The sequence below is a fragment of the Palaemon carinicauda genome, chromosome 30 (genome assembly GCF_036898095.1).
Source record: "Palaemon carinicauda isolate YSFRI2023 chromosome 30, ASM3689809v2, whole genome shotgun sequence".
Classification (NCBI taxonomy): Eukaryota; Metazoa; Arthropoda; class Malacostraca; order Decapoda; family Palaemonidae; genus Palaemon; species Palaemon carinicauda.
The window spans coordinates 93,199,633-93,218,280 of NC_090754.1; the positions used below are offsets into that span (position 1 = coordinate 93,199,633).

At 37.6% G+C, this 18,648-nt stretch overlaps 1 protein-coding gene across 1 annotated transcript in view; it reads right to left on the reverse strand.

The window, feature by feature from the left end:
* The window catches only part of LOC137623650 (uncharacterized), a 22,348-nt gene extending 3,700 nt beyond the window's left edge, over positions 1 to 18,648 (reverse strand). Inside the window, exons 1-5 of the mRNA XM_068354482.1 lie at positions 17,867 to 18,648; positions 14,284 to 14,425; positions 8,650 to 8,873; positions 7,117 to 7,275; positions 506 to 574 (exon numbers count right to left, since the gene is read on the reverse strand). Coding sequence (XP_068210583.1) covers positions 506 to 574; positions 7,117 to 7,275; positions 8,650 to 8,873; positions 14,284 to 14,425; positions 17,867 to 18,607 — 1,335 coding nt within the window. The 5' untranslated portion in view covers positions 18,608 to 18,648. The remainder of the gene's footprint in view (positions 1 to 505; positions 575 to 7,116; positions 7,276 to 8,649; positions 8,874 to 14,283; positions 14,426 to 17,866) is intronic.

Here is an 18,648-nt window from a genome sequence, read left to right on the forward strand (position 1 = left end):
AACCAGTAGGGACCCTTTAACATGTAGCATTCTGTTTTCCCAACTAGCATTATGGCTTGCCTTATAATAATAATAATAATAATAATAATAATAATAATAATAATAATAATAATAATAATAATAATAATTGATAATTGATAATTATTCATTAATAATTAATAGTTAATAATAATGATAAAGTTTTTTGAAAGGCAAATGAAGGGGTGGAATTTTTCATCGTGTTTTGAAATACGTTTAGAAAATCTCTCTGTCTCTCTCTCTCTCTTTCTCTCATATATATATATATATATATATATATATATATATATATATATATATATATATATATATATATACATACATACATACATACATACACACACACATCAAATTTTATTTCGTAAAAGCTGGTAAACATAAAGAAAATAATTTACTTTTCCTGTTGAACAGGAGACAAAGATCGCTTAAAGTCAAGGAAATATAGAATCTAAATCCAAGAAGCTGTTGCTGCCTATATTTTACTTACGTGAAATTTGTCCTTGTCTGAAGCTGTATACGGCAGGCCACGACGTAAAACGTCCAAGCTGGACGAAGCCTTGGAAAAAAGGAAGAATATTAGTGAGGAATACTGGAATGTTTATTTGAATTTTATAATTCTTCATAATGATGCTCATCCTTTACACGCAGGTCTTCCCGGACAGTTCCATCCTGTTCGTAATACTAGGTATTGCAGTTCATTCTAATAGCCAGGCCTTCTCCATCATGAGGCTCAATACTGCACAATATTCTAGAAGTTTGATTCCAACTGTGACCAAGTTGTGGAATGATCTTCCTAATCGGGTGGTTGAATTGGTGCAACTTCAAAAGTTCAAACTTGCGTCGAAAGTTTTTATGTTGAACAGGCTAATATAAGTTTTTATAGTTTATATATGAAATATCTGCTTTAATGTTGTTAGTGTATTAAAAATATTTTATTTTAATTGTTCATCACGACTTATATCGTGTATTCATTAACGTGTTTCCTTTCCTCATTGGGCTATTTTTCCCTGTGTTTATTTTTAGAACAATAAAGCCAATAGAATCATTGTTTTATATATAAATTATAATAACTTCAAAAATACAAGAGGAAGAAAATTAGAATAGTGTGGCCGAGTGTACCCTCGACAAATCGAACTCAAGGTCATGTTAGCTGTAGGTGTACGTTTCCTAGTAAATTGATTTAATATATCATATTAATATTGATATATCATAAGTGGCCCCTCTACCCAAAGTAGGCCCTGGGAGACCCAGGCCGACGCTGCATACGGCATAACAACTTAGACATCTAGTCCTCTCAAATTCCCAAATCAGAAGGATGGCAAAGTAGTGTACTTTGGTGAAGTCTATCGAGCCGTGGGCACGTCTCGAACTTAGTAACCCATATACAGTATTTTGAATGTCGATATATCTCCCTGGTTGTCTTTTTTTTTTTTTTTTTTTGAAAATACAATTGTATAACAGCTTGAAGATGAATATATAAAGCCCTTATTATGAATGATCATATATTCATAAGCCTCTTACCTTACACCTGCCGTAAAGAGTGGCCAAGCTTACGTTTAAACGCCGCTCATGAATGGCAGAGGCAAGGGACAGTAGTGACATTGCTCTATCAAGCAGGACAATGCCTTAGAGACTGACCATATATACATATGATCAGCGCCCAAATCCCTTTTCCACACAAGCTAGGACCAAGGAGGGCCAGGCAATGGGTGCTGATGACTCAGCAGGTAGACCTATAGGCTCCCCCAAAACCCCCATCCTTAAAGGTTTAAGGTTTAAAGGTCGCTCATGAATGGCAGAGACAAGGGAAAGTGACATTGCCCTAGAAAGCATGTCAATGCGCTAGAGACTGGCCATATGGACATATGATCAGTATCCAAGCCCCTTTTCCATACAAGCTAGGACCAGGGAGTGCTAGGCAATGGCTGCTGATGTCTCAGCAGATAGACCTATAGGCTCCCCCAAACTCCGCATCCTTAGCTCACAAGGATGGTAAGGTTGCAACGACCAATGGAGCTATCAAGTTTGAGGGGGGCTAGGACCCCAGTCTGGCGATCACTAGTCAGGGACGTTACCACATCGGCCACCACAACCCGTTATCCTTAGATTCAGGGGTCGGTTGCATGATGCGCCGTCTTTAATAACACAATAGGTTTCCAACAGGGTCGCACGAGCCATAATCCACCACGGGTCTTAACCTTGACGAAGAATCAACACTTCACATCAAAAGCTGCCGCTTCTATTCTTATCAGAATCATGGAAGCACCTCACTCTAAAACGACCGCATTTTGTTTTTAATATAGTTAAAATTATGCCTCTTCTCCCTTACTATCCTCGACAGTTTGGAATATGGATTCAGGGGTGGGAGAGGGAAGGTGGGGTCGTTGAGTATGCCCTCTTTTGTTTTCCTGACGAGAACTGATAACCTAATCACGTTGTTGAAGGTGTCAAGGCTGTCTGTAAGAGTGGCGTCATGGCCGCCATATTGGTGTTTGTTCTCTCGTCATCTCTCTTGAGGAGTTGCGAGATTATTAACTTCATTTTCCTAACATTGCTATTCGGATGTATATTGTAGCATCGTGTTTGGTGGAGTGCGTGCACAAACATACATGAGCACACGCTTTATACATATGCATACAGTATATATATGTGTATATGCATATACACTATATATATGTACATCATCATCATCATCCCCTACGCTTATTGACGCAAAGGGCCTCGGTTATATTTCGTCAGTCGTCTCTATCTTGAACTTTTTATTCAATGCTTCTCCTTTCATTATTTCGTTCATCATATATATATGCAGGATGCCAGATAACTGATAATTAATCAATCATCATATATATATATATATATATATATATATATATATTATATATATATATATATATATATATATATATATATATATATATATATATATATATATACACACACACACTAGGGCATTGTCCTGCTTGATAGGGCAATGTCACTGTCCCCTATCTCTCCTATTCATGAGTGGCCTTTAAAACCTTTAAAACTTGTTTAAATGTTATGGAGTCCTTCACACTATTTAGAGCATAATTTTTCGCATTTTTTAGGGTTAGTGATCTCTAGTAAATTTTGTGGATTGTGACACAATCCCCCTTTCCCCTATTCCTTGTGCCTTCTACTTCCCCACCGTTTAAAGGTTTAAAGGCTGCTCATGAATGACAGGGGCAAGGGACAGTTAAATTGCCCTATCGAGTAGGACAATGCTCTAGAGAATGATCATATAAATATTTGATCAACGCCCAAGTCCCCTCTCCACCCAAGCTAGGACCAAGGAGGGCCATACTTAGCTCACAAGGATGGTGAGATTGCATCGACCAAAGAAACTAACGAGTGTGTGCGGGACTCGAACAACAGTCTGGTGTTCACTAGTCAGGGACGTTACCACATCGGCCACCACAACCCGTTATCTTTAGATTAAGGGGTCGGTTGCCTGATGCGCCATCTCTAATAGCACAATAGGTTCTTTGCGTATTTCCTTTTGACCCCAGCAGCATTCCTCGTTTTCTTTATAATCTTTTTAAAACTGGGCTAAAGGTGTACTCCTTAAAGGGCAAATACCTTTTAAATATACAGATGTTAGTGTTGGTTCTTTCGAGGTTTTTAACAAATTATTATTATTATTATCATTACTTGCTAAGCTACAACCTAGTTTGAAAAAAAAAAAAAAGGATGCTATAAGCCCATGGGCCCCAGTAGGGAAAATAGCCCAGCGAGGTAAGGAATCAAGGAAAAATGAACAGTAACATCAAAATAAATATTTCCTATATAAACTATAAAAACTTTAACAAAACAAGAGGAAGAGAAGTAAGATAGAATAGTGTGCCCGAGTGTACCCTCAAGCAAGAGAACTGTGTAAACCCTTATGCGTACATATTTATGCCACCCACAAAGAGTATAGAAAAGATGATATATGATATTTGTAAACATAGTTTTGCAGTGGGACGTTTAATGTTTACGCTGGTTTGACCATGAACAGAATCACTCTCTCCCTCTCCCCCTCAGGGTTTGACGTTTCTCTAAACTATCATAGTTTGTTTTGAATTGCAACTTCCTTTTCAATTTACTCATAGGAGCGACTGTTGTCTTAAATGATGCTGCATACAGTGAAGATATTTACGTTGCAATCTTTTTTTTTTTTTTTTTTTGAGATGTGGTGATGGTGGCCCAAACTCGTTAGTTTCTTCTGTCGCTGCAACCTCACCATCCTTGTGAGCTAAGGATGCAGGGTTGGGGGAGCCTGTAGGTCTATTTTCTAAGTCATCAGCAACCATTGTCTGGCCCTCCTTGGCCCTAGGTTGGGCGCTGATCATATGAGTCCTGCTCAAGCTCGTTAGTTTCTTTGGTCCCTGCAATGTCACCATCCTTCAGAGCTAATGATGGGGGGGGGGGGGGGGGGGAAATTGTGGGTACCTATAAGGCTATCTTTTCAGTCATCAACAGCTATTGTCTGAACCTCCTTGATCCTAACTTGGATGGAGAGGGGCCTTTGGCGCTGATCATATGAATATATGGTCAGTCTCTAGGGCATTGTCCTGCTCGATAGGGCACTGTCACTGTCCCTTGCCCCTGCCCTTCATGAGCGGCCTTTAAACCTTTAAATACTTAATGGATAATTAATCTTTTTTTAATATAAAAATATTGATTCGATAAAAAAGTATATTTATGAAAATATTTTGTTATTTCTTTTTAAGAATTTCTGATTTTGGGATTAAATAAATTGAGAGAAAATGGAGAAGGAATCTTCCTCTTTAGTTTCATGAAGGATATTGGTTAGAGGACAATTTCTTTACCTTTTTCCATCATTGGAATATTTTACGTTATCTCTCTCTCTCTCTCTCTCTCTCTCTCTCTCTCTCTCTCTCTCTCTCTCTCTCTCTCTCTCTCTCAGCCGTACATGAATGCGCACACTTTTCACTAGCTGACAGAGTTGGAATTGTGGTGTACAGTGTGATATTGTATTAGAATTTCGTATCTTCAATTTACTTAATTCCATTAATCTCAATTAGTTGAAAACTACAAATCTGCCCTTTGATGTATAATCATTCCTAAGGTATTTAATTAGTATTGCTTATTACTCCAATTACTTTATTGTGTATTACCTTAGTACTTTATTGATAATTGCTTTAAGTACTTTATTGATTATTACCTTGAGTGATTTATAGATTATTGCTTAAAGTACTTTAATAGTTAATTCCTTAAGTACTTTATTGGTATTTGCTTAAAGTACTTATTGATTATTGCTTAAAGTACTTATTGATTATTGCTTAAAATACTTTATTGATTATTGCTTAAAGTAATTTATTGGTTATTGCCATAAGTAATTTATTGATCATTGCTAGAAGTAAGTACTTGATTGATTAATGCTTAAGTTACTTTATTGATTAATACTTAAAGCTTAAACAAAGTACTTGATTGATTAATGCTTATGGTACTTTATTGATTAATGCTTAAAGCTTAAAGTAAGTACTTGATTGATTAATGCTTAAGGTACTTTAATGATTAATGCTTAAAGCTTAAAGTAAGTACTTGATTGCTTAATGCTTAATGTACTTTAATGAATAATGCTTAAAGCTTAAAGTAAGTACTTAATTGCTTAATGCTTAAGGTACCTTATTTATTATTGCTTAAAGTACTTTATTGATTATTGCCTTAAATACTTCATTGATTATTGTTTAAAGTATTTCATTGAATATTGCTTAAAGTACTTTATTGATTATTGCTTAAAGTAATTTATTGATTATGGCATTAAGTACTTGATTGAGTATCGCTTGAAGTACTTCATTGAATATTGCTTAAAGTACATTATTGATTATTGCTTAAAGTAATTTATTGATTATTGCCGTAAGTACTTGATTGAATTATCGCTTGAAGTACTTCATTGAATATTGCTTAAAGTACTTTATTGATTATTTCTTAAAGTAATTTATTGATTATTGCCTTAAGTACTTCATTGATTATTGCTTGAAGTACTTCATTGATTATTGCCTAAAGTACTTTATTGATTATTTCTTAAAGTAATTTATTGATTATTGCCTTAAGTACTTGATTGATTATTGTTTAAAGTACTTCATTGAATATTGCATAAAGTACTTTATTGATTATTGCTTAAAGTACTTCATTGATTATTGCTTGAAGTACTTCATTGATTATTGCTTGAAGTACTTCATTGATTATTGCTTGAAGTACTTCATTGATTATTGTTTAAAGTGCTATATGGATTATTGCTTAATGTACTTCATTGATCATAGCTTTGAGTGCTTTATTGAATATTGCCTTAAGTAATTTATTGATTATTGCTTCACATTCTTTATTATTTACGACTTTAATTATCTTTCTGGAGACACGCTTTATCAATTTGAGGTGATGAACGAATTGAAACCACTCGTTTTCACTCGTTTTAAGTAACTCCTTAATTGCTTCCCACAGAGATAACAACGTCTTTAGTAATGAACAATTTACTGTTGACAGTCACCCCCTAGACACGAGACAATACTTCCAATTAACTTTTTCGAGGGAATAAGAGAAAGAGAGACAGGAATTGATAATACTTCCTCTTTGGAGACTGACATTGAATTATGTGGTCTTTTCATTCTAATGAACAAAGTCTTTTAAAGAACCTGTTTTTGTCCTTTTTTTCATTCCTGGTGGGTTGTTTTGTTTCTGAGTGGGAGAAAAAACATTTATGTTTTTATATGTGTAGTCAGTCACTTGATCTTCATTTTTTTATGTATGTATGTATGTATGTATGTATGTATATATATATATATATATATATATATATATATATATATATATATACATATATATATATGTATATATATATATATATATATATATATATATATATATATATATATAATTGTGTTTGTGTTCAGGACAACCCCAGAAAACTTTGATAGACAAGAATTTTTATGATGAAACTCCTCTCACTATAAATTCCAGATAACGTTCAGTTTTTCAAAAAAAAAAATTTCTTGTTACGACAAATCGAACAACATTCACCAACAACCCCCTCTCCACCCCCTCCAACACACAGTAATAGACATAATACCCACATACCTCTTCATATACATAACTGGCCTTCATGGAAACCAGAAAGAAGACAATGAAAGTCTGCGCAATGATGATGGTCTGCCAAGCGAGCTCTTCTGTTTGATATTGTTCCCCGAGACTCATACGATAGGCCACAAGGTACAGCTCCAAACACAGGGTCACGACCTAAGGGAGGATTGAAGGAATTTATCTAGAGTCACGATCTGAGGGAGGATTGAAGGAATGTATCTAGAGTCACGATCTGAGGAAGGATTGAAGGAATGTATCTAGTGCTAACAGAGTCACGACCTAAGGGATAATTGAAGGAATATATGTGGTACTACCTTTTAATATATTTACAATTTAGTTCTCGAAAATATTCCTTAGTGGATTCGGGGATAAAAGATACTTGAATGGATAATAATTATTAAGAAATATGTTAAGTTTTTATTAGGCAATTTCTGGATGCCTTATGATTGAATGGCTGAAAATACTCCTTATAGAAAAATGCAAATTTTCTTGAGCAGTTTTTTGGATGCTACATCATTCAGTGCTTCAGAACATTGTTAAAACATATATATATATATATATATATATATATATATATATATATATATATATATATATATATATATATATATATATATATATATATATATATATATATATATATATATATATATATTTCGAGGTAGATTCTAGTAACACAAATATATCAGTTGGAAAATATTGCGTTGTCAATTGAATGAATGTGCGGTAATACGTTGCAAAGAGACCAGTCTTAGAGAATGCTACATTCGTTTGGCTAACATTAGCTTGAGATAAATAATTTTTGGTGCAGTTATATGAGACAAAAATGAGATGGTAACGATTCTCTGTAATGCCTCTGCGTGAGTACGTCTTAAAAACCCGATTGTATACTTTCTTAATCCCACAACAGAAAGAAACCTGTCCTGATTAAAAAGATACCGTTTGTTGACATCATCATATTAAAGTTAAGAACGATGCATATAACTAAGAGTTTCTGTCTGTTTTCAATTTCTTAACTTCTAATACTTTGAGATTTCGGTTTTTCCTTACAATAAACTCAAAGCACATGTACAGCAGTTGCGTATCAGAATGATAAACTATAATGGAAGAGCTCTCCTAATTGTGCAGTTACCTATATGAGCGAACATATTGTTATGGAAGAGCTCTCTGACCTTTACAGTTGCCTATCTGAGTGAAATATTACCGTGGAAGGGCTCTCTGACTTGTCCAGTTGCCTATCTGAGTAAAATACTATCATGGAAGAGCTCTCTTGACCTGTACAGTTGCCTATCTGAGTGAAATACTGCCATGGAAGAGCTCTCTGACATGTACAGTTGTCTATCTGAGTGAAATACTGCCATGGAAGAGCTCTCTGACATGTACAGTTGTCTATCTGAGTGAAATACTGCCATGGAAGAGCTCTCTGACATGTAGAGTTGCCTATATGAGTGAAACACTGTCATGGAAGAACTTTCTGCCCTGTGCATTTGTCTATCTGAGTGAAATAATACTATAGAAGGGCTCTCCGACCTGTGTCGAGTAGAAGCACTGAAGGGTCGGGGCGAAGAGCTTTTCTGTTTCCCTGACCATCTTGACAATGATCCAGTGGTTCTTGACGAGTTCGTCCATACCCACGCAAGGGCTTTCTTCTGAGGGTGGTGGGTTTTCCCCTACTTCGACTCCGATGGCGGCCGCAACCGTTACTGTGATGGCTGAACACAGGGCGGTCTCTCGTCTATCCATACACCAGATAACTAGAGAAAGATATTTAGGTCCATTGCTGATTCGGTTTTGTAGATTAGTGGTAACTAAAGACAGTGCAGGCTAAATACAGTACACGTCTTACTCTGTAAATTATGGATGAATTTCAAATGTTTAGAGTGTTTGCATTTCATATAAGTAGTTATAGTCTTCGCAGAGATTCCCGGCAAAATAAGCCCTAGTGATGTTATAGCAAATCATGTTGTCTCCTGCGTTAACAGTGGTCACAACACACAAGTTAGTACAGTATAAATTTTATTAGGGGATGTATTGTGACCGCTGCTAACATGGGAGACAACGTGATTGGCTATGACGTCATCAGGGGCGGGGCTTATTTTACCCGGAATCTTTACTGCGACTATAGTTGCAGATAACTATATAACAATTAAAAGTATGGATGGGATATATTGGATATTTCTTTATTAATCTACAGATAACTTTAGAAAATATAGATTAAATACAATGCAGATTATATTTCACATAGGAGTGATACCTGGAGAAAATATAAACTGAATATAGCATTAATTATATTGAGTAAGTTACAGATAACTGGAGTAAGCATAAAACATAAGTACAGTCAAATTGGGTAAATTACAGATTATTAGAGAGATTGTTGAATTAATACAATGCAGATTATATTAAGTGTATTGCAGATAGAACAACTAGCTAGCAGAGGATGGATTACATTTGTTAGATTAATAATAACTGTAGAAAGAATGAGGTTAATACAGTGCAAAATATATGTAGTAGGTTACAAGTACAGTGCAGATTATTTTTACGTAATATACTAGTAACTTAAGAAAGCATGGGTTGAATATTGTGTGAGAGTATATTTGGTAAATTACACATACTGTAGCTGGGGAAAGCATAGACTAAATGTGACGAAGAGTAAGGTGATTGATGGATCGATTTAGAGTTCTCTGGTGAGTGTGACGGCTACAGTGGAAAATATATTTGTGAATTACAGTGAATTACAGCCAACTGAAAAAGATCATTGAGTGAATATGGCCCAGAGTGTGTTAAGTAGGATTACGCAAACAAGTGAAATCGCATATAAAGAATTCAGTGGAGATTATGCTTGGAAAAATTCAGTCAACTACAGAATGAACAGAATACAGTGCAGAATGAACTTGGTGAAATATTGATATCTGCGGGAAGAATGGAATGAATGCATTCCATATCATCATCATCATCATCTCCTATGCTTATTGACGCAAAGGGCCACGGTTAGATTTCGCCAGTCGTCTCATAGACTGACTAAATCCATAGAGGATTCATTGACTAAATTCATCAAAGGATAGCCAGTTCCTTGTGATGAGCAGTGTTTATCTATCTAAGGCAAGTGACCGGTGTCTGTCTATACTAATTCCAGTAAGATCATCCGCCACGCATCAGGAGTAGAAGCCGCCAAGACATCTTGTCTATCGCCTTAAACCCAATCCATTGCCCTGCTGCCAGCAACTTCATCGAGATTTAGGGGTCCATTTCCTCCACACCTTAAGTTCTCCTATACTCCACCAGGTTGCTCATCCGCTTATATAATCGTTGGCAAACATGGATTGCTAAGATATACCACCTAGCACAAAACACCGCCTAGCACGGAACACCGCCTAGAAAATATTCAAATTTGTTGTAACTTGATAAATTGAAGTGAATCTATAGTTTGGAGAATAGGGGCAACTGGAGATGGCTAGGGTGGATATAAGTTGCATTATGTATACTGTAGGAGATTGCACATGGCTGGAGATAGCTAGGATTGGATGGGATGCAATTATTACTTTCTAAATTTAGATTTAAATAATTATATATGAGGAAAAATTGATGGTATGGAAAGAAGAGGTTTGGTGGAAGAGGATGCCTTTAAATAGAAGGCATTGGAGAGGGCACATCAGGCATCCGACCCCTTAATGTAGCGATAACGAAGGGGAAGAAGATATATGGAAAAATTTTTTGTTATACGAAATCATCTAAATTAGATTTGAATTACGTTCTTATGGTTGATATTTAAATATAAAAATTACAGTGGAATGGTATAGGGTGAAGTGTTATATCAAAAAAATTGCGAATATTTTAAGAGAACAGATATACATATTGGCTCCAATTCAAGATGTAAAACTTTATTTAGTACCGCATTCGAGAAATTTAGTTTTATAAATATAAATTGAAAGTACGGGCGCACTCAGTAGAGCACAGACCTTCGCCAGGGCAGCTTATTTCTCTACCTTTCAGACATTTTCCTCATTCATGACCTTAACCTTTGACCTTTCAAAATTTAATAATTTCCAGCTCTTTACATAACAGTTTGAAATCCGTGCAAGTTTCATTACGTTACGATTAAAATTGTGGCCGTATGGTTGATTACCGGAATTTGACCTTTTGTTTGACCTTGATCTTGGACTTGGCCTTGACCTTCGAACTCAACATGTATTAATTGGCATGGATTTTCATACACTCAAATATGAACCAAGTTTGAAGTCTCTGTGACAACGATGTCCAAACTTATGGATGATTACGTGAATTGGACATTTTGTTTGACCGTGATCTTGCCCTTTGATCTTGACCTACCAAAATCTAATCATTTCCAGCTTTTTACATAGCAGTTAATCCCTGCAAGTTTCATTACTCCACGATTAAAATTGTGGCCAGGAAGGTGTTCACAAACAAACGCACATACACAAACAGGGGGTAAAACATAACCTCCTTCCAACTTCGTTGGCGGAGGTAATTACGAATATTTAAAGAAAACAGAAATACACATTGGCTCGAATTTAAGATATAAAACTTTATTTAATACCACATTCGATAAATCTAGTTTTATAAATATAAATTGAAATGAAAGAAGCAGATTAATTAATCACTGTTAATTACGAACTGTATTTAAAGAAACGACCTTGATTAGATATTCTTCCATTAATTGGAATCAGTTGTGACGTTGCAATTAAGGACAAAGTACTTGACTCATGTTTCATCATTTTCCATGAATTTTATTCTTTTAATTTGTTCTTTAATTATTGTGTTCGTTTTTGTATTTAAGATTCTGTAGGGGCCTAATAAAGTCGAGTAAAGGGAATATTATTACAGCATCCTATTTTACGGATATTGCATCCTCTTCGTTCCACAGTGTTGACATTCAAGGGCGTGTGTATGCAGTGTGTCAACTGGCGTGCCTTGCAATTTTCACGTGGTCATGTTTTATATTTTATAGAATCCTATTAACTTATTTAATGCTCTTACATTTTCATAGAATAAATCCAATTTGATCTATTACTATTTTCACAATCTATTCCGGTTTCTCTTGAGTATAATTTGTGTCTCTGGGATGCTCTCATTTTCATGGTAGTCAGAGAGGTGGATACGATTTATTCATAGTATTAAGTACAATGTATTTCAATAGGCAATTAGATTCCAATTCTTCCATAATGGATATGAGACGCCTCAAGTTGCGTAATCCTGGGGTTTAGCCAGGTGATGTCATATCTTAATATCCCCCTAAATCAAATGTTAAAAATTTTGGTCATTTGTCAAAATTGGTATAGAGAGGTAAGACTATAGTCGCTGCAAAGATTCCAGGCTAAGCCCCTCCCTCTGATGACGTCACAGCCAATCACGTTGTAACCGATGTTAATGCAGGGGACATGATTGGCTATGACGTCATCAGGGCGTGTGGCTTATTTCGTCACAAATCTCTTCGGCAACTATAGTCTTATATGAGAGCTTGACTCTGAAAAACCCTCGTTAAGTTTAGTATTCCCTAAAAAATATAAAATAATTTAAACAGGCTCACATTGTTAGTAATATTGCTACTTATAAAGAAACTGCGATTAGGGTGCTTTCATTAGCCTTGATTCTTGAATTAGCTTATTCCGATAAGAGTTATTGTGACCTATTCGCAATGTCTCTGCATGGTGATCACCAGACTGTGGTTCGATCCCCGCTCAAGCTTGTTAGTTCCTTTAGTGGCAGCAACCTCACCATCCTTGCGAGCTGAGGATGGTGGTTTTGGGGGAGCCTATAGATCTACTTGCTGAGTCATTAGCAGCCGTTGCCTGACCCTCCCTGGTCCTAGCTCGGGTGGAGGGGGCTTGGGCGCTGATCATATGTATATATGATCAGCCTCTAGGACATTATTTTGCTTGCTAGGACAATGTCACTATTCCTTGCTTCTGCCATTCATGAGCGCCCTTTAAACCTTTAAAGAGTTTTATAGTTTCTTGTAATGCTTCAACTTTTCCATCTTGTGAGGTGAGGATGAGTGTTTTGAAGCTTATAGTTCTACCTGCTGAGTCATCAGCAGCCATTGTCTGGTCCCCCCTCGTCCTAGCTTGGGTGGAGAGAAGTCTCTAGGCACTCTAGGGCATTGACATTATCCCTTGCCTCTGCCATTCATGAGTGACCTTTACCCAAGTAGGCAACACTGATAACTGATTCTTTATGGAAAAAAATATTGAAAATTGTCATAGGACGATATTCCAAATACTGTAATGAATGACTCAAGGTACTCTGAAACAGAGATGAAGTCTGTTGTTTGATAGAAATAGTATATTACGAAACACTGAATCAATCGAAAGGCCATTTTTTTTTAAATTTGCTTTTTGATATTCGAAGGAAAATGGTGAATCTAACAATAGTGAAAAGATTTTCAGTATTATTATTATTATTATTATTATTATTATTATTATTATTATTATTATTATTATTATTATTATTATTATTATTAGTCACAGTCTACAGAGACTGGTGGTTTACAGTGTGGGGTTCCAGGTTGCATCCAGCCCCCTTAGGTTCCCATCACTTTTCTTACTATATGTGCTTTTCAAGTAGTACACTCTTCTGCACAAGCCTTGGGGCCATATTGGCTCCTACCTTCTCGAGATTCCTTTTCAAATACTTAGGTATTGTCCCTAATGCTCCTATGATTATTGGCACTACTTCTGCCTGCATATTCTATAGTCTTCTTAGTTCACTCGCAGGTCCAGGTACTTTTCTATTTTTTTCTCTTCCCTTATCTTTCATTCATGAGTCCCGAAGTACTGCGACATCTATGGGTGATACTTTTTCCGTTCTCTTGTCGAATACAGTGATGTCTGGTGGTCGATGTGCTTGTATCACCATTATTATTATTGTTATTGTTAATAGTCAAGGTACAACCGTGGTTGGAAAAGAAAGTTTTTTACAGAGTCAAGCTCTCTCATATAAGGCTGTAGTTGCCGCAGAGATTCCAGGCGGAATAAGCCCCACAACTGATGACGTCATAGCATGATTGACTGTGACGTCATCATGGGGTGGGGCTTATTTCGCGTGGAGTCTTTGCAGCGAAATATATTCAAGATCAGTAAGTAAAATGTAATAATCCTCATAGATTTCTATCGTAGGAGACAAACAGCAACCAAGAGCTGTACTCACAGTCCATAGTTTTAATCAGCTCCTCTTTCCATTGGTGAAAGGCGTTGTACAAGACGTGGCACACAGTTACGAATACGAAGAGCGCTCCTTTGTACACGACGTAAAGGTGGCAAATCAGGATGCCTACAGTTATCCTCAATGCCTGTGAAAGAGGAGTAGGTAATTTTTAGCTTTATATCAGTTTTAGTTTTTCTTTGGTTATTACAAATCACGAATTGTTGATTCATCATGAAATTCTCTCTCTCTCTCTCTTCTCTCTCTCTCTCTCTCTCTCTCTCTCTCTCTCTCTCTCTCTCTCTCTCTCTCTCTCTCTCTCTCTCTCTCAGATAATTCACTTTTACACAAACATTACATGAATTATATGTGTAGTATATATATTCAAACTAATTTTTTATTCATTGCAATTAATTTGAATCACCCTGTTATTTACAAAGTACATAGATACATATACCAAGGCACTTCCCCCAATTTTGGGGGGTAGCCGACATAAAACAATGAGACAAAAAGGGGACTTCTCCTCTCTACGTTCCTCCCAGCCTGACAAGGGACTCAACCGAGTTCAGTTGGTACTGCCAGGGTGCCACAGCCCACCCTTCCCCGTTATCCACCACAGGTGAAGCTTCATAACGCTGAATCCCCTACTGCTGCTACCTCCGCGGACATCTAAGGCACCGGAGGAAGCAGCAGGGCCTACCAGAACTGCGTCACAATCGCTCGCCATTCATTCCTATTTCTAGCACGCTCTCTTGCCTCTCTCACATCTATCCTCCTATCACCCAGTGCTTTCTTCACTCCATCCATCCACCCAAACCTTGGCCTTCCTTGTTGTACTTCTCCCATCAACTCTTGCATTCATCACCTTCTTTAGCAGAGAGCCATTTCCCATTCTCTCAACATGGCCAAACCACCTCAACACATTCATATCCACTCTAGCTGCTAACTCATTTCTTACATCCGTTCTCACCCTCACTACTTCGTTCCTAACCCTATCTATTCGAGATACACCAGCCATACTCCTTAGACACTTCATCTCAAACACATTCAATTTCTGTCTCTCCATCACTTTCATTCCCCACAACTCCGATCCATTCATCACAGTTGGTACAATCACTTTCTCATACAGAACTCTCTTTACATTCATGCCCAATCCTCTATTTTTTACTACTCCATTAACTGCCCCCAACACTTTGCATCCTTCATTCACTCTCTGACGTACATCTGCTTCCACTCCACCATTTGCTGCAACAACAGACCCCAAATACTCAAACTGATCTACCTCCTCAATTAACTGTCCATTCAACATGACATTCAACCTCGCACCACCTTCCCTTCTCGTACATCTCATAACCTTACTCTTACCCACATTAACTCCCAACTTCCTTCTCTCACACACCCTTCCAAATTCTGTCACTAATCAGCCAAGCTGCTCTTCCGCGTCTGGAACCAGTACAGTATCATCCGCAAACAACAACTGATTTACCTCCCATTCATGGTCATTCTCGTCTACCAGTTTCAATCCTCGTCCAAGTACTCGAGCATTCACCTCACTCACCACTCCATCAACATACAAGGTAAACAACCACGGTGACATCACACATCCCTGTCTAAGCCTCACTCTCACCGGAAACCAATCGCTCACTTCATTTTCTATCCTAACACATGCTTCACTACCTTTGTAGAAACTTTTCACTGCTTGCAACAACCTTCCACCAACTCCATATAACCTCATCACATTCCACATTGCTTCCCTGTCAACTCTATCATACGCTTTCTCCAGATCCATAAACGCAACATACACCTCCTTACCTTTTGCTAAATATCTCTTGCAAATCTGCCTAACTATAAAATTCTGATTCCTACAACCCCTACCTCTTCTAAACCACCTTGTATTTCTAAGATTGCATTCTTTGTTTTATCCTTGATCCTATTAATCATTACTCTACCATACACTTTTCCAACTACGCTTAACAAACTAATACCTCTTGAATTACAACACTCATGCACATCTCCTTTACCCTTATATAGTGGTACAATACATTCACAAACCATTGACAACACAAAACACATATTGAACAATCTCACCAACCATTCAAGTACAGTCACACCCCCTTCCTTCAACATCTCAGCTCTCACACCATCCATACCAGAAGCTTTTCCTACTCTCGTTTCATCTAGTGCTCTCCTCACTTCCTCTGTTGCAATCTTTCTCTCATTCTCATCTCCCATCACCTGCACCTCAACACCTGCAACAGCAATTATATCTGCCTCCCTATTATCCTCAACATTCAGTAAACTTTCAAAATATTTCACCCACCTCTTCCTTGCCTCCTCTCCTTTTAACAACCTTCCATTTCCATCTTTCACTGTCTCTTCAATTCTTGATCCAGCCTTCCTTACTTTCTACACTTCTTTCCAAAACTTCTTATTCTCTTCATATGAATGACCCAATCCCTGACCCCACCTCAGGTCAGCTGCCCTCTTTGTCTCACCTTGCACTTTACACCTATATTTTTCTCTCTTTATTTTTCATACTTCTCTACCCTATTACTCTGCAACCATTCTTCAAAAGCCCTCTTTTTCTCTTCCACTTTTACCTTCACTCCTTCATTCCACCATTCACTGCCCTTCCTCATGCTGCCTCCAACAAACTTCTTGCCACACACATCACTTGCAATCCCAACAAAATTTTCTTTTACTAACTTCCACTCCTCCTCCAAATTACCAGTTTCTCTTACTTTCACTTCGTCATATGCCATTTTCAACATTTCTTGTTATTTACTTTTTACCCCCGGTTTTATTAGCTCTTCAACCCTCACTAGCTTCCTTTTACATCCACCTACTCTATTCCCCCACTCTTTTGCTACTACTAATTTTCCTTCCACCAAAAAATGATCAGACATACTGTTAACCATACCCCTAAACACGTGCACGTCTTTCAATCTTCCTAACATTCTTTTAGTTATCAACACATGATCCATTAACGCCCTTTCTACCACTCTTCCATTTGCCACTCTTACCTATGTATTCTTGTTTTTATCTTTCCTTTTGAAAAAGGTAGAACTTATCACTAAGTAATTTCAATAATTGTCTATACATTTATAAAATATTCTTACTGCCTTTTTGATGATGGGCATTAATGAAGGATGTGATATATCATTCATAGCCCTATTCATCCTTCAAGGGCTGAGATCTTGGGTGAACATTTCTTGCCAAAAGAAAAAAAAATCAACTGCATTAAATCTCTTATGCACGTTGAGGTACCTTCCATGAAGGCCCTCATGTCTTTTTCGACCTTGGCAAGGAACTATGTAGCTGCTTGTTACCCAGCTAAGGTGAGATGCAACCAGGGATAAGATGCTTCACTGGACTAATGTCTCTATCTTGGAAGAATTGACAAATTTTTAGAAAATTGGAAGTGTGGCAACTTTAAACCCACCAAGCAAAGGTCTAGGAAGGATTGAGTTATATACATTTGTGTGTGTACGTTACATATTGAATTGAATTAACACACTTGTGTACTTGTGTAGTTTTTTGTTTAGTGTAAACACAATGACATTTCCTCAACTTTCAAAGCACAGCTTACCGTTATGGCAAACATATCGCCGGTGAACCACTCTTCGGGAATAAGGAGGAACACCTTCGCCAGGGCATTCTCCACTCCTCCGAGGGTATCGCCTCCAAAGGCACTCGCGATCAGCACGAGTACGATGAAAGTGTAGAGGAATATGGCCAAAATGGTTGTGCTCCTTCGAAGGCCCTTTGTGGGATTGAGTCCCGTCCTCTGGGCTATGTCCTGCCATTGGCCCAGGTAAGTGCAGAATCTGTTCCTGTTGTAGAGGAGGTAGAAGACCTCGACCCAGGCGTTCATGAGACACCCGACAATGATGATGACCGTCAGGAGCTCGATTTCGTGGCTATGCGACTCCCCCAGGAAGTCGCATTCGGTGAGGAGCCTTCCCAGTCCAATACTGGTGGTGACAACCAGAATGCTGAACCAGACAAAGATGATGCAGGTGTGCATTGCGGAGAAAGTGAGCCACCGGAATTCGTATTGGCCGCTCTCCTCATTGTAGTTCATGGGTATGGTGCCCATGACCTTCAGGGTTATCCGCATGAGGAACAGGCTGCGGAAAATGTTCTGGTGCAAGTTCGGAACCACCTCCCTCTCCTCCTGCTCCTGTCCTTGTGTGGGGATAGGTTCGCTTGGCTGGACGTTGATCTTCCAGATGCCTTCTGGTGTGATCCATCCCCCAGGCACTTCTGCAGACGGTGGGATGCACTCCAGGATGTTTTTTGTCTTCTGGTTTTTGGTGGGGACGGGCATTGCTTACAATTTTTCAAGGGAACCCAGATTAATTAAAATGT